At 42.6% G+C, this 17,596-nt stretch overlaps 1 protein-coding gene across 6 annotated transcripts; it reads right to left on the bottom strand.

Moving 5' to 3' along the window:
* Positions 1–9: 9 nt before the first annotated feature.
* Positions 10–17,124, bottom strand: Znf445 (zinc finger protein 445). 6 transcript variants are annotated; one of them, XM_029543354.1, is made up of 7 exons: positions 17,045–17,124; positions 12,613–13,243; positions 8,251–8,419; positions 7,875–7,933; positions 7,470–7,596; positions 5,617–5,727; positions 10–4,762 (listed from the first exon to the last, which is right to left on the bottom strand). In XM_029543354.1, the coding sequence occupies exons 2-7, from the start codon at positions 13,033–13,035 to the stop codon at positions 2,673–2,675; spliced, it is 2,979 nt and encodes a 992-aa protein (XP_029399214.1). In that variant the 5' UTR covers positions 13,036–13,243; positions 17,045–17,124; the 3' UTR covers positions 10–2,672. The 6 variants fall into 6 exon arrangements, with proteins under 6 accessions (XP_029399214.1, XP_029399210.1, XP_029399215.1 ...); XM_029543350.1 differs by having other exon boundaries at positions 7,839–7,933; XM_029543355.1 differs by having other exon boundaries at positions 12,613–13,158; positions 17,045–17,105.
* Between the last annotated feature and the right edge of the window lie 472 nt (positions 17,125–17,596).

The following is a 17,596-nucleotide window of genomic DNA, read 5'->3' on the forward strand; positions in this document are numbered from 1 at the left end:
GGTATGTTATATACAGCTTCTGCAACTCTTCATGTAGTTTTCTAAGCTGGAGGATATGTCTTCCACATTCGCTATAATTGTCTATTTTTGTTGTAGTGGTAGTTGCTTGAGCAGGATTTTTTTTAATTTTATTTATTTATTGTTTTTGTTTTTTTCAAGACAGGGTTTCTCTGTGTAGTCCTTGCTGTCCTGGAACGCACTTTGTAGACCATTGAACAGGATCTTATTATTCATTATCCCCAAGTGGCTTTAAACTTTTGGTTCTCTTGCTTTGGCATCCCACATTAGGATTCGAGTGTGTACCCCAACACTGAGCTTTATACTCTTTCTGAAGCATCAAACATCTCCTGCACGGTGTGTTCTGCTAACAGCAAACAGGGTTCCACTGGTCCCACTATCTAAACACTGTTGTAGTGAGTTGATTCATGTTCATCGCTCTTCACATTGGCCCAGGAAGGGACACACAGAGAGAACACACACTTTTTATAAGCCTTTCCAAGTTCCCTGGCAATNCACTTACAAGGGGATCTGAACCCCCCCTTATTCCACCCACTTCATACTTAGCTTTCAAAAACNAACTTCTCTAAGAGATTACTAAGAAAGCCCACATGGTTTCTTCTCTGCACACTATGGTTTGACATCCTTCAGTAAGGATGTAACTGACCACACTAACCAGGTGAGTTAAGAGGCCATCCGATATCCATTACTCCATAATGGTCTCAGCCCATCTGCCTATTCCCATCCTCAACTTCAATTCCTCAGGCAGTGGAAAGGCTATGCTCAAAGAAGCCTGTGCTTTCCAGGCCAAGTTCAAGATTAGACATGGTTGCCAAGACAATCAGAAACTGTCAACTGGCACTCTACTACTCAAACCCATCAATAATTGGGCTCATACCTAGCAGCTGTGTACTTTTGAGTACGACTTCCATTCAATACTGGACTCAAGGCCTGTTTTATAAAGTAGCCCCCCCCCAACCTATCTGATCAAGACCCACTGAAAATAAAGTTCTACTCCTGACTTGGCAGAACTAGATTCTTTCAAAGAGGCAATTTGAAAATACAGATTNTTTTTTCATACTCATGCTATTTTTAAAATGTATTTTGTATGAGTGTTTTGTTTGCATGTCTGTGAGCCACGTGCACGTCTGGAGCACACATAATTCAGGGTAGGGCATNGGATTCTCTGGGACTGCCAGTGGCTGTGAGCTGCCACAGGTGCTAGGAACTGAACCCAGGCAAAGGCACCACAACTGCTGTGCAGGCCCCTTTTTTTCAGACTGGAGAAGCAGCGTTCTTCACAAAATCTGTCAACATGTGCACCTTAGCACAGCTTCCCAAGTGCTTGGTCAGGCTGCAGTGACAAGCATAACGGGGAACCCAGGTCACACTAGCAGTTAAGGTATAGTCCCCAAAAGAGATAGGAGCAGGGGAGATTAAAGGACAAAGTTCCAGGATATGCATGACTCTGAACAAAGGGCTATCCCAGAGGCATCATTATAACTAATGTGCAAACAATACCTCTATAAAGCTTGGTCCATTATAACTAATGTGCAAACAATACCTCTGTAAAGATTGGTCCATTCTTCAGAAGCTCATCTACTCCACCCAAGGGACTCTATACTATCCCTAAAGTCACCAGNTAAGATCCTATCTTCTCTATCTTGTACTCTTTCTCAATAGAGCAACATGAATCCCCCCCATCCCCAATTCCAACTTCCTTTAGCTTTTTAGTCAATTAGGGATTTTGTTTGTTGGGTNTGGGGGGGGGTGTCTTGTTTATTTATCTTATTTTTTATTTTTTTGAGATAAGGTTTCTCTATGTAGCCCTGTCTGTCTTGGAACTCCTAAAGATGTCAATGCCTCCTAACACTTGGTCCCACTTAGTTTCACTGTCAGTAACACTATTTCCTGGACAGTTTGTTTAAAATTACAATCCACATCCTAACCAGATTCCTTNCCATTCTTCTCTGGATTACTTTGTCCTCAACGCATATCACCATCCAGGATAGGATTTAACTCATTTAGTGACTTACAGATCCCCAAACAGCAGGGNTTTTGTCTGTTTTGGTCACTGGAACATGAGGAGTGCTCTTGTATCTCAGCTGAAATGATGGAGTAATGCTGCCTGTCTAGATCAANCAACGGAGCCCAGCACCCTGTCCTTTTCACTTGCCACTGAGGCTTTAGGACCATAGCTAATAAGCAAAAAACCGATTATAAACTGAAGCCCCAACCAGAGCCCCCCAGGANACATCTGATGTAGAATACAAGTTCTTGGTTTTAAAGTCAACAGAACAGTACCAACACAAGCTGACCCTAAAGAACTGGGGATCTAAACGGCCCCTTCCCAACAGACACCGCTTACTAGGCTACAGACATGCTTTCCAATTCCAAACAGCAAGAATTACCTAAGGAGACCTGGCTGTCCTGGGCTAAACCTAGGGGCCAGGATCCCTAAAAGAACCCAGAGAACATTCTGTTCTTTTTCAGCATCTTTCCAGAAGGAAGCCTGAGAAGTCCCCNAGTTTTGAAATCATCAAGATTCCACACCAAGAACATCCAAGCCAGAAAGGACTGGACCTTTACAAGGTTTTCCCCAGTGCCTACCACTAAAGTTCTCTAGAATGTAACCAAGAACTATCCCCCACCCCACTGTCATCAAAGACCCCAGGCTAATCTCTAATATGGTTTTTCATATGCCGAGTCAAATTGGAAGACCACCTGAAGGTCTTCCCACACACTATGCATTTGAAGGGCCTCTCTTGTGTGTGACATCTGCTGTGGCTAATGAGATGTGAATGCTTCTTAAATATTTTCCCACAAGTGCTGCATTTGTGGCAGGCTTTCTTCTTAGTGGGCACATTCTGGAATGCAATTGACTCGGAACTCTCATCAGAAGGGTTATCACACTCTTTATGGAGCTTTCGACTTAGTTCTAATTCCTGAATATTTAACCTTACATCCTGACAGTAAGATAAGCCAGGCTTATCTGAATGTAGGCCATACTCAGACTGCAGTGTGCTGCTGTGTTTTCTCTGGCCAACAGAACGGACATGTATCCCAACAAAATCTTCACCACGCCACTGAGATTGAAAAGGTTGCTCTGTAGTGTGGATCCTCTGGTGATTAACAAGTCGATAGTTTCTATCAAAAGACTTTTCACATAAGTTGCATTTAAAGCGTCTCTCTCCACTGTGTATTCCCTTATGATCTAAAAGGCTTCTTTTACGTGTAAAGGTTTTCCCACATTCTTGACACCAAAAGGGCTTCTGATCAATGAGGATTTTTGACTGTAGATTTGAAGTCTCTTTTCTTTCACGATACTTATACTGCTTGTGCAAAAGGTGTTTTCTCTGATGTCGGTAGAGATTGGAACTCCATCGGAAGGCTTTTTCACACTCCCTGCACTGATAGGGCTTCTCTCTAGTGTGAACTCTCTCGTGAATGAGAAGAAATGAGTGATTATGAAAGGCTTTGCCACAGTATTTACACTTATTAGGCTCCTCTGTATTATGACTACCCCGAGGAATGGGAAACACTGCACCCTGACTAAAAGTTAGGCAGCCATGTTCAGGTTTTATTTTAATAGCATGCTGCTTTCGCTTCATATGAATAATATAAGATGACCTATAGGTAAATGTTTCTCCACACCCACTACACTGGTATGGTTTTTCCCCTGTATGAATCCTCTGGTGCTCAATGAGTGATTTCTTTTGAGTAAAAGTTTTCCCACAATTCTGACATGGAAAAGTTTTCTCTACAGTAGAGATAAACTGAGACTGACTATGACTCTGCTTGAAGTCTTCTTGACGTTTCTCTTGTTTACGCACCTCTCTGTGATGTAATTTCATATGACGAGAAAAGTTTGACTTCCACCGAAAGGTTTTCCTACATCTGGTACATTTAAAAGGTTTCTCCCGTGTGTGAATCTTTTGGTGTTCAAGAGCATAGGACTTACAGGAGAAGTTTTTCCCACACTGGTTACAGTGTAAGTGTTTCTCCTCATCCTGGTCTGTCAAATGATGACTGACATCCAAGCTGCAGGTGAGAGCATTTTTGTACTTACTGGATCCACGTTTCTGTTTACTATGGGTTTTCTGGTGCAGACGGTAGGCTGACAAACGTTGGAAAGCTTTCTCACATAAGCTGCATTGGTAAGGTTTCACTCCGGTGTGAATTTTCTCGTGCCGTATACAGTTTGAACGCCACTTGAAAGCTTTCGCACACACCCTACATTGAAACAGGGCCCCTTGACTGTAACATCTCTGATGATACTCAGGATGGGAAGGAGAGGTCCTCCTTGAGGTCTCCCCACATCTGTCCTTTCCATTCTTTTTCAGCCCAGTATTCTGATACACACCAAACCCCTCAACTGTGCCTCTGAGCCCTTCCCCATATTTATTATTATAATGGTGTGAACTTTTTCTGAAGTTTCTGTCATAGCCATGTTTAAAGGATAGCCTTTTTCTAGAAACACTCACATATTTAACATGTTTTAACTCGAGAATATCATTGTTTCTCAATACTTCAGATTCTCTTCCTGTCCTTTGACTAATGTTGGCTCCTTCCTTCATCTCTTTCATTTGTATGGAGTCTCCACAGGACGTCTGTAACCTACTCTTCTGTTTAAAAGACTCTTTGAGCCCTGTTTCCTCAAAAACACTTGTCTCAGGACTTACTGATGTATTTACACAGGTTTCTATGTATTCTGAAGATTTCTGTTTCAAGATGAACTTGCTTGGCTTAATTTGAAGCTTACCTCCTGGTGGGGGGGAGGAGAGAGAAAGAAAAAGAAAATATTTTTCTTCAATATTTGGAACTGGAAAAGGCAAGAAGAACTATAAAGAAGATTCTTATTAGCAAGAATCTTGCCTAACTGTCATTACCTTTATACAAAACAGTCAAGGATAAGAAAAAGAAAGAGTATCTCAAATAACAGGAAAGGGAGGAGGAAGGCCAGATACAGCAGATAGAGGGAGGGACACAAAAATCAAATCTAACAGGGCAATAAACAGACCTAAAAAAAAAGAATATTATAGCAAGACAACAGAGAAAAGTTATAGCACAGGAATACCACATAAAAGTCCCCAAAAGTCAAGACCTGGCGCTTCACGTAGGGTCTTGTGAAAAAACTAGATCTAAGCTCATCATGGAAGGAAGAATCAAACAAGGAAGAGCCAGAATGGGATGGATGAATACAGGTAATTCAGAGTGGTGTAGACACAGAAATGAGCATTAGAACCCAGTGGAAAAGAGAACAGGGAAGCCCTGTGATGAGCAAGAACTGATACTGAGATGCTAGGGAAGGGTCAAGGCTGAAAAAGAAGTGGCCTATTATAAGTCAAGCAGGAAGTGGCCCAGAGTCCTAGCACCCCTTAGAAACTCCTAGCAAAGTCGGGCGTGGTTGGGGCATGCCTTTAATCCCAGCACTCGGGAGGCAGAGGCAGGTGGATTTCTGAGTTCGAGGCCAGCCTGGTCTACAAAGTGAGTACGAGGACAGCCAGGGCTACACAGAGAAACCCTGTCTCAAAAAATGAAAAAAAAAAAAAAATTAAGAAACTCCTAGCAAATAATGGAGTAAGTCCCTCGTGATATAGTACACTTGACAGAGCTCACCTTCAGGCACAGCATCAGGATCTCTCTTAAACTGAACTGTGCAGATATTCATGCCCCATGGCTTCCTTGCTTCTAGCCAGGAGATCAGAGCAGGTTTGGGAGAGGAGCCCACTGCAGAAAAGAAATGGGATGCGAGGTAAGAAAAGTCACACAAAGCTACTTTCTAGGACCTACAGTCCTGGCAGAGAGGAGAGAAGGCCAGAAAGACAAATGCAAAAAGCTAGGACAGAATGCCTGGCCAGCCATAGCCCTAAGACATGGTTCTCAACCTAACAATTTCCTAATGCTGAAATCCTTTAAAACAGTTCCTTATGTTGTGCTGACCCCTAGCCATAAAATTATTTCCACTACTACTTCATAACTAATTTTACTACTGTTATGAATCATAATGTAAATATTTTTGGAAATACACATTTGCCAGAGGGGTTGTGACCTATACATTGAGAACTGCTGCCCTAGGTAGAGATGAGAAGCTGAGAAAAGTTACAGGCAAAGGGGCTTCAAGAATTCTCCAGGGGGCTGGTGAGATGGCTCAGTGGGTAAGAGCACCCGATTGCTCTTCCGAAGGTCCGGAGTTCAAATCCCAGCAACCACATGGTGGCTCATAACCATCCGTAACAAGATCTGACGCCCTCTTCTGGAGTGTCTGAAGACAGCTACAGTGTACTTAAATATAATAAATAAATAAATCTTTAAAAAAAAAAAAAAAAAAAGAATTCTTCAGAGTAGAACTGGAAAGATGCCTCAGCAGATAAAGAGCACTGGCTGCTCCTCCAAAGGATCTGGCTTAATTCCCAACATCTACATGTGGCTAACGAGCATCTGTGACTCAAGGGATCTGATGCCTTCTTCTGACCTCCATGAGCATTAGAAGCAGGTGGTGCACAAACACACATGCAAGCAAACTACCCATACACATAAAATATCTAACAACAATGATAATAATATTCTCTAGAGGTGAGAAGCATACAACTACTCAATTGGCTACATCAGTTAGCAATATTTGAGGGCCTCAATGGACTGAGAACTTAAGACAGACTCAGTCTTCTCAATAATCTCACATGACAGATATTACCATCTCCGTTAGTCAAGGACAGTTTAGTCATAGATTAAGTAATAAGCTTGGTGGCTACAGAACCACAATCTAAGACAAGGCCCCTTTCTACACAGAAAAGAAAAACAAGGGGCAGTGAAGATGGCTCAGTGGATAAAGGCACCTGCCACCAAGCTTAGCTAGAATATGATTCACTGGACCCACGTGGTAGAAAGGACAGGAACTACCCTCACTGGCTACCTTCTGACTGTATGAGCCATGGCATGCAAGCACCTACATGCATACATATCCATGTACATAAATGAATTTTTTTTTTTTTTTTTAAGATTAAGAAAAGGAGAAAAACCAGGCTGGAGAGATGTCTCAGCAATAAGAGCACTGACTGCTCTGCCAGAGGTCCTGAGTTCAATTCCCAGTAACCACATTGTGGCTCACAACCATCTGTAACGGGACTGATACACTTTTCTTTTTTTTTTTAAAGTTTTATTTATTTATTATACGTAAGTACACTGTAGCTGTCTTCAGACACTCCAGGAGAGGGCGTCAGATCTTGTTACGGATGGTTGTGAGCCACCATGTGGTTGCTGGGATTTGAATTCCGGACCTTCGGAAGAGCAGTTGGGTGCTCTTACCCACTGAGCCATCTCACCAGCCCGTGATACACTCTTCTAATCTGTGTCTGAAGACAGCTGTAGTGTACTCATATAAATAAATAATAAATAAATCATTAAAAAAAAAAAAAAAAAAAAAAAAGGAGAAAAACCAAACGTGAAGGTAGCTAGGGATACTAAAGACTTACCCACAGAAACTACATTCCCATAATTCTCCAGGATAACATCCCGATAAAGATTGCGCTGAGCTGAGTTCAAACATCCCCACTCTTCCTGAGAGAAGGTCACCTCCACATCCTGGAAAGTCAGAGCTTCCTGAAAAAATAAAGAACTATGACTTAGAGCTGATTCACAGCTCTCAGCTGTCAAGAGGGTCATAGGCCTGACAAAGAGTTAACACTGGATAAATTTGGCAAAGGTGAAAGGCCATCACCCAGTAGAAAGCTCTGGTCTCTTGACTATAAAGTTAAATGACAACCCAGGATGAAGAGAGTTGCACTACCCATGGGGCAGCCATGCACGTGACACCAGAAAAGACCCAAAGCCCTGAGGCTCACCTGCAGCCTGATTACCAAAGGCTTGCTGGCTGTTACCTGGTATTCTATGTCCTTTTCTAACTGGAAATAGTCAGGCACCGAGACAGCACGAGAATCTGAAGGAAAAAAGAGGCATAAGAGAGGTGTCCAGCTCTGGACACCCAAGAAGCCCACTCTCCTCACTCCTAGAGGATCCCTGGACCTACAGCAAGCAGACTGCTATTCAAGATGCACAGACATATCTTCAGTGTCTGCTAGGGACCAGGAAAGGGAGAATGGAATAGAAGAAGCCAACCAGACATGAATCACAGAAGCATTCAAGAGAACCCAGAGCTAGGTACTAAAAGACTCTTGTGAGAAAACATGATAACAAGACAACAGTATATGAAACACAAGAGATATGACATAAAGTTAGGGTCTGGGCAGTGAGTACCAGTTTGTTCAGCCAGGGAGTCACAAATTCCTATTCCATATGGAGTCTCCAAGTGGTCCTCTAGAGCAGAACTGTTCCTGAGATGTGATGCAGGGGACCATATCTGTGCAGGCTGCAGAGCACCAGTACCTATCCAATGCACATCTGGATTCTGAGTAAGGCATGGATCCTGGCAAGAAGAAAAGGTTATGATAACATTCCTATAGGAATCAGAAAGCAAATTCAGAGAATACTCCCATGGGCCAATCTATAGAGGTTTAGGCCACCAGGCCCTTTAATCACTTCTTGGCAGAAGAGACCCAGAGAAAAAGGTGATGGAGAAACTTCACCCCTTGGCCTCCCTGCACCAGGGAGTGTTCAATAGGTTCCCACTTGACCAAAGGATGCACTGGTCAAGTCAATAACAGCAATCCTCACATGCCACAATGATAGTTCCCCACCAGGTGCTACTTGACACCAGGTCTAAAGATGAGAAATGGAATAAAATGAGCACTGGTTCTCGGCAGAGAGCCAGACAAGGGTCTGAAGTGTACAGTGACCTCAGAGAGCCTCACAAAACAGTATCACCACTAGAAAGACAGTATTAATTTTAAGGGTCAACCAAGAATCAAACCACAAAGAAAACCTCTCCTCCTATGCTCATTCAAGCAAAGAACAGGAAAGAGGGCTTTGCCATTGGACTTCAAACAGCTCTCTCTCAGTCAAGCTTCCTTAATGTAGAAACCAGTGCAGAAGGCTTCAGGTAATGAGCTTAGAGGAGTCTTCCTGGCACAGTGGCTAACACTTTTTCTAAATTAATGTGAACAAACCTTAGACTGAGGCCACTGAACGTATAGTTTCATAATTATATTTCATTTCATAAATTACTGTCACATCCCTGTGCACATCTGTTTTGGTAAAAATGATAAATGTACTTTTAGATTTTTAAAAGGCACATTTTAAAATAAGCATTACGGGCTGGTGAGATGGCTCAGTGGGTAAGAGCACCCGATTGCTCTTCCGAAGGTCCGGAGTTCAAATCCCAGCAACCACATGGTGGCTCATAACCATCCGAAACAAGATCTGACGCCCTCTTCTGGAGTGTCTGAAGACAGNTACAGTGTACTTATATATAATAAATAAATCTTAAAAAAAAATAAAAAATAAAATAAAATGGGCATTACTTATGTTGATTTATCACCATTTACCACTCATAGACTATTATCAAATCTTAATCTAATTTTTGTAATAAATTTGAAGGATAAACTTCAGAAATATTAGTAATTTTAATGCATGAATTATGCATACATAGGCCCATGTTTTTATATAAATAAAATTTTAAAACATAAAAAAAATGATAAATGCTTTTTGAAAAAACTCAAAAGTTGCCAGATATGGTGGCACAAACCTCTAGTCACAGCACTCAGGAGACATAAAGATCTTTATTGGTTCAAGGCCAGGGCTATAGAGAGAGACCCCGTTTCAAAACAAAACAAAAACTGCAAAAGGCAAAGGATGAGAACGCAGGATATCACGATGTAAGGTGATACTCACTGATATTCACTGTCAGGCTGGTACCAGCAGACACATGATAAAGCATTCAAATGGTTACTGAACAAATCCTCATAATTATACCATTTTTGCATTTCTTTCTCAAATGAACTGACGTCCTGAAAGGTTAATTATGTGGACTCCATTTTTTTTTTACCTCAGGTAAAATGTGTCTCTCTGAGCAAAGTGCCAGTAACTAAAAACAAACAATTCCAGGAGGACTCCCTAGGGAGAAGCACTATTTGAAAGGAGTAAAAGGATTAGGAGGTGTGGCCTTCTTGGAAGGTGTTTATGGGGGTGGACTTTGAGGTTTCAAAAGCCCATATCTGGCACAATCAGTCTCAGTCTCAGTCAGTCAGTCTGTCTGTCTGTCTGTCTGTCTCTTTCTCTCTCTCTCTCTCTCTCTCTCTCTCTCTCTCTCTCTCTCTCTCTCTGCCCATGATTCAAGATGTAGTTCTCATCTATTGCTCCAGCACTTGCCTACAGGCTACTATGTTCCCCATTATTATGGTTTATATATGTTCTGCTCAGGGAGTGGCACTATTAGAGGGTGTGGCCCTGTTGGAGTAGGTGTGTCACTGTGGGTATGGGCTTTAAGACCCTAATCCTAGCTGCCTGGAAGCCAGTCCACTGAAAGCCCAGGAAAAATCCAGACCCCCTAGCAAGCAGAGTAGAGCCAAGAATGTAGGTTAGTGAGTTCAGTGACTCTGTTCCAGGAACTTGACTAACCACAGAACAGATGATTACACCAGCCGGTTCAGTGATCCTGTTCCAGGAACTGACTGATCACAAAAGTTAGATTAAAATCTTGAGAACAGCTGGGCGTGGTGGCACACGCCTTTAATCCCAGCACTNGGGAGGCAGAGGCAGGNGGATTTCTGAGTTCGAGGCCAGCCTGGTCTACAGAGTGAGTTCCAGGACAGCCAAGGCTAAACAGAGAAACCCTGTCTCGAAAAACAAAAACAAAACAAAAACAAAAAAAAAACAAACAAAAAAAATCTTGAGAACAATCTTGAGAAACAGGTGAAAGACCCACAAAGTGAGGACTCCCCCATGTTCTGACTCAGGAGAGGCGACACCCCAAATCACTCACAAGAAACGACCTTGATGCAAACTGCAAGAGGACTATTTATTCCAGGCGCGCTCTAGGGCCCACAGCCATACACCACGTAGGGGTAGAGGAACGTGGACCCCGAGCAGCTGGGAAAGGGGATATTTAAAGGAAAAAAACACAACCCAAGGGGGTAGGGAGGGCGTTATTGGAAAATGCCGAAAATACCAGTGAAAAATCACAAGGGGGGTACTAAAAATCACAAGGAGAAACTCCCTGCTTCTCAAGATTGTTCTCAAGATTTTAATCTAACTTTTGTGGTTGGCCAGTTCCTAGAACAGGGTCACTGAACCGGCTAACCTACATTCTTGGTGCTAGGGGGTCTGAATTTTTCCTGGTCTTTCACAGTGAGTTTCCCCTTGAGATTTTTCACTGGTATTTTTGGTATTCTTCCAATGACACCCTCCCTACCCCCTTGGGTTGTGGTTTCTTCCTTTAAATACCCCTTCTCCCAGCTACTTGGGGTTGAACTCCTCTACCCCTGTGTGGGATACTAGTCTCGGGCACAGTGCACTGGTTCCTGTCAATAAACCTCGTGTGATTGCAGCAAGGACTGTCTCTCATGAGTTCTTGGGGGGTTGCGTCATCAGGAGACTTGAATGAGGGTCTCCCCTCTTCAGGGGTCTTTCACCACCTTGAAGATAATGGACTGAACCTCTGAACCTGTAAGTCAGCCTCAATTAAATGTTGCTTTTTATAAGAGTTGCCTTGGTCATGGTGTTTGTTCACAGCAGTAAAACCCTAAGACACCCACCATGCATGATAATGGACTAAACCTCTGAAAGCATAACCAAGCTAAATACTTTTCTCTATAAAAGCTGCCACCTTCACAAGCTGCATGGTCATTGCTGTTTCTTCACAGCACTAGAATAGCAACAATACAGGATCTTTGCAAAAATTAGTCTAACTTCCTCAATTTTGCTAGCTGGGTAATTTGGCTTTCATAACTATCTACTTACTTTTCAGCTGCAAAAAGGAAACCTTGGGATTTTTTTTTCCAGCCAGGATTTGGTTGTCTTGCTTAAATCTAAACCCTAAGAAAAGCTAGGAGTACATTTAGTGTTTCAAATACCCATATGTAGTCACCAGCCAGCTAAAATAAAGATTTTCAATTGGCTCACAGACTGTATCTCAGTGGTCTTTATTGGTGGGAGCCCCACAATAATATGTCTAAGAACAGTAAGACTGTTGAGAAAGTAAGACTGTTTAGAAAGCAAGACTGTTTAGAAAGCTTAAAGTTGAGGCCTTCTAACTTCCAGCCCAAAGATGCCCCAAACCCTTGTGCCCACTCCTATATCTTCAAAAACCTTAAGAAAAGGAAACATGGTTCATGCAGACTGTTCTTTTGTATTCTTCCATTCAGATATCACAATTCCTGACTCCCTTCAGTTCCCTGCAGCCCCTATCACTCTACAAGGCTACGGTCAACATCAAGCAAAATCAAATCTTATGTGGAGATGGACCTTCTATGACATAAACACATATCCAAAAAGCAATTCTATGATGTATCAATCAATACCTGCTGATCCTATTTTAAGGTGGTCTTCATCTGTAAAATGGAAGGAACACTTTGCTAAAGGGTCCATGATCACAGTCTAGTTCTGATACTTAGGTATCAAGAGGATTAACAAGGGGAAACTCCCCTACATTTCTCAGGCTCACAGTTCAGAAGACCATCTCATTTACAAAAAGGCAAGCAGAACTTACTGTGTACCACCTACCTTCTGTGGTGTTCCATCAAGATCCTTCTGCAGCTCTTCCAGCAGGGCCACAACCTCTGCGCCACTCTCAGGGCAATGGAGTTGGACCCATGTCCGGAGCTCTCCAGGCAAGATGCTCAGGAATTGCTCCAACACCAACAACTCTAACATCTGTGCTTTTGAAAGAACATCAGGCCTCATCCACCAGCGGCAGAGCTCCTGGAGCCGGCTCAGAGTTTCTAGAGGCCCAGAAGATTCATGGTAGCGAAGCTGTCTAAAGAGCTGACGGAATAGCTCCTGGCCAGGGCGGTTAAGTGTCTGTGGCCTGGCAGTCTGCATTGAAATATAGCCATCCTCCTCCTCTTCCTTCTTTACTATACGAAGGCAGCCTTGTTCCCTTGACACCTGAGCTGTACGGGCAGCATTCCACCTGCCTGGAGGCATCACTCCTATCCAGGGTCACCCAGATGAATACAAAAGAAATCTGTTGCTTTCACTAAATCACTGCTGTATCCTTGGAAGTATCTTCACAGTGTGTGACGTTATTTGCCAGGTCACCAGAAGTCACTGGTAAAAGAATGAACAACCAACACTGATGTTCAGAAGAGAAGAGACAAGAAAATGATATCCGCACACATGATTGAGCTCAGTCCTAGAAGAGAGAAGAAAATGATGTCTACACACATGAGGTAGGTTCTCAAGGTTCTCGAGGATGTGTGATTAGACACATGTGCATGAGCACCTGTGGACTGAGATCTAGGGTGGAAATATAGTTAAGATATTCATAGGGCTAGAAAACACAAGTGGCTGATAAAAAAAGGTCAAAGAACATCTAAATACGCAGACAGACGCATCATATTACAGTCACATATTGAGAGACATAGTATGAAAAGCTATCAATTCTTACCAAGTTGATGTTTAGTTTATTTCCTATCAGAATCTCAGGAGGATGGGAAGGAAGCTGGAAATGCAATTTAGTGGTAGAACAATTACCTAACACATACAAGTCCCTGGAATTAATCCCAGAACCACAGGGAAAAGGAGAAAAGACGCTTGGCAGGAAAAGAGCAATGTAAAGATGATACTACAATTTATATTAAAAGGCAAAGGGAATTAGCTAAAAATTACTTTGATCACTAAAGTGGAAGAAATAGATATACCTCAATTTGTTAAATTTTTATTTTGTGTGTCTGGGTGCTATGTGTCATAGCATGCATGCTGAAGTGATCAGGGGTCAACTTACAGGAGTCATTCTCTGGGTTTCAAGGACCAAGCCCAGGTGCCTTTACACACTTAGCCATCTTACTTGATTTCAAGACTTATGGCCATAGAGACAGCTTCAGAAATCAAGCCAGTGTGGTATTGGTGGAAAACAAACATAGATTAAGGAAAAGCATATATAGAAACAGAATCTGAAGGAGGTAGAGCTGTCTGCTTTAGTTACATGATAAAATTTAAAAAATAATATTGATGTAGCAATTAAGCAGTAAGACTATACAGGACTGTAGAAATGCCTCCGTGGTTACAAGAACTTGCTATGTAATTACAAGGACTGAAGTTCTGATTCTAGCACCTACATAAGAGGCTAAGTGTCGGTTACACTCCAGCTCTAAGGGATCACTGTTGTTCTGGACTCTACGTACATATAAACATACACAAACACACATACATGTTTGCATACACTCACTTAGATACAGATAAATAAATCTAGAATAAGATGATAATGATTATAGTGATAATACCTATAATGTCCAGACCTTGCTTTCTAAATACCAATCTCCAATAAAAGAATCAGGGCTCTGTGAAGAAGTGGTTGATGCCTTGCTGGACAGAGAAAATACAAGTGTATTGCAGTATCAGAAAATTAGTGAAAGGCAAAAATTATATACTTAAGCAGGAGCAGATAGCTCAACAGGTAAAAGCACTTACCTCATCAACAACCTGAGTTCCATCCCCAGAACCCACAAAAAGGTGGAAAGAAGTGACTCCATGCCCACATTAGTGTACACACACACAAACACACAGAGAAATAGTAAATTAAATTAAAAAAAAAAAATTGAAGCAAGCCAGGTATGGTGATGATGCCTATTATCTCAGCACTTGGAAAGTGGAGGCAGAATGATAAGGAATTCAAGGCCACCCTGGGCTGACTACATAATACACAAGGCCCTGTCTCAAAACAAAGTTCAGAAGTTCACACTGATATAAACTGATATAGATTGATAATAGCCAAGTCAGCTAGTGACATGACTTTAATCCCATCATTTAGGAGACAGAGGAGGGCAAACTTTTGATACTTGGAGGTAAAGCAAGTTCCAGCCAGGACTATGTGAGACTATCTCAAAAACAAACAACAGTCGGGCGGTGGTGGCACACGTCTTTAATCCCAGCACTTGGGAGGCAGAGGCAGGNGGATTTCTGAGTTCGAGGCCAGCCTGGTCTACAAAGTGAGTTCCAGGACAGCCAGGGCTATACAGAGAAACCCTGTCTCGAAAAACTAAAACAAACAAACAAACAACAAAGGAGAGAAGAAATCTTCCTCACAAGGCCTCCCAATTAAAAGAAAAAAAAAATGTAGAACACCAAGCTCATTGCTACAGACAAGATGCTAATCAGGAAGGGAATGTTAAGAAACAGAATAATTGAATGCAGAATTCAAAATTCTTTCCCCTCAAACAGTACACATTACAAAATTAAACACAGAGATCTTAAAGTGGTGAATTGTCACAAGTGCCAATAACAAGAACACATCAACCAGGAAAACATCAGATATAAGAACATTCTAAAATTTCAAGTAACAAAATACTTCAAAAAAGATTTTAGGGACTGGAGAGGTGGGTTGTTGATTAAGAGCACTGGCCACTGCTTCCCCAGGAGCCTAGCTGACCCTAGTTCAATTCCCTGTGCCCACCTGCAAGCTTATGACAGTTCTGTAAGCCTAGCCTTAAGAGATCTGACAGCCTCTTCAGGCTTCCATAGGCACCAGGTACACACGTGGTGTATAGACACACGCAGATGAAACATTTACATACCAAAATCTTTTTTTTTAATTTTTGTCAGGTCTTAAGTATGGCTATGCTTGGTAGTGAACAGTACTACACAGGAAAATAAGGCAGGAACGGCCTATAGGACGGACCACTGAGTAAAGTTATATAGTGTCACGACTGTGTAGTACAGTTGAACCTTTGTTCAATCACAACAGCCAACACAGCAGCAAGAAAGACACCCACAGTTGTCTTCTAATCCCCACAGGTACACTGCCACGCACACACATGCACTCAAACAAAAGTAAGGTGTAGGGCCAGGTGTGGCAGCACACACCTTTAATCCCAGCACTCAGGAAGTAGAAATAGGTGGATTTTCTATGAGTTCTATGCCAGTCTGCCCATGTGTTTATGTATGAGTTCCAGGCTAGTATAAGAGGGGGAGGTTAGGGCTTATAAAGCTAAAACCCACGACTGCATTGTACCGGGGCAGAACCAGTGACAGAAGTTTCAGAGTTTCTATAACATAGGTTTCCAAACTTAGTTAATTAGAACAATGGACTTTCTGAAGCTGTATGTCTGGGCTGGAGAGCCAGAAAGTGAAGCTCACGAAATGAAGTCACCTAAAGCGAAATGGGGTTCCCCCATCAGTTCACTTCCTTCCTTCCTTCCTTTATTTATTTAAAATCATTTACTCTCAAGCAATTCGGACATTACAAAATTATTTATTTATTTATTTATAATCATTTACTCTATTTATTTATTTAAAATCATTTACTCTCAAGCAACTCAGACATTACAAAATTATTTATTTATTTAAAAATCATTTACTCTCAAGCAACTCGAACATTACAAAATTATTTATTTATTTAAAATCATTTACTCTCAAGCAACTCGGACATTACAAAATACTTCTTGGACACCACAAGCCCCCCCCCCACACACACACACACATAGGAGGTTGGGACTGTGAGCACGTTTCAGCTTTCAAGTGCGTTATCAAAGCTGAATTTCAAACGTGCCCTTTCGGCTTAGAAAACATTTCTACCTTTATTACTTTTAAAATTTGAGAGAAGGGCTCTTTAAACTGCTCAAGTTCCCGGTCTTTCTGCCTCCGCTTCCTCAGTAGCCGGGATTACAGGCCGGAGCTATCACACCAAGCTATTCCAAGCTTTTTAAGAAAATCTCATTTTACATCACAACCGTAGGGCTTTTTTTTATTATTATTATTTTTATGTTTTAAAGGCAATAGCATAACCGACCCACACAGTCAAACGTGAACCTACGTGTTGAGTTTGTCAAGAAGTTAGAATACCGAGAGTCATACGTAATGGCACCGGACTGCAGAACAACGCCGCTCCAATCGCCCCGCTCCCTGGAGAACCCCCCTGGACCTGGACGCCGCCCAGGCCAGGTCACCGCAACTGTGCCCGCCGCCCGCTCCTGCACCCGACCACCCAGCCGCTCACCAACGCACACCGGAGCACTCAGCATTCTTCCTGATGACTGTTCGCTCGCTGGGCCCACTTCCTCCGCGGGCCTCTCTGCGAGAGCGGAAGTACACTTCTGAGGTCTATCTAGGAAGCCCGGAGGAATGCCATCTCAGCTGCTCTCCGCCCAAATTCCTCCCAGGAGCCCTGGGTGTCTGAGCTCTGGCTTGGCAATATGACTGAAGGCCTAACTTCGATGTCCTGTCCGCTGTGTCTGGAGATAATGTAAAACCCTGATCCTCCGTCAGTGGTACTGAAAGACCTCCGAAGGGAGCCCCCCACTCCAGTCTCGGGAAGGACGTGCACCCAGTAGGACGCTGAGACCGACTTGTAATCACAGGAGGAAGCTTTATTGTATGCGAGATGAAACGAGAGCTCAGGCCAGCATGCTGGGGTCGAGACTCATACACCACACAGGGAGTAGAGGAGTTTCGACCCCGACCTGAATTTTTACAGAGCTTATAAAGGAGAAAACCACAAACCAGGGGGAGCAAAGGGGAGGGAAAAAAGGAAAAAGGAGAACCATAAACT

This window comes from Mus pahari, chromosome 10, assembly GCF_900095145.1.
Source record: "Mus pahari chromosome 10, PAHARI_EIJ_v1.1, whole genome shotgun sequence".
In the NCBI taxonomy this organism is placed as follows: Eukaryota; Metazoa; Chordata; class Mammalia; order Rodentia; family Muridae; genus Mus; species Mus pahari.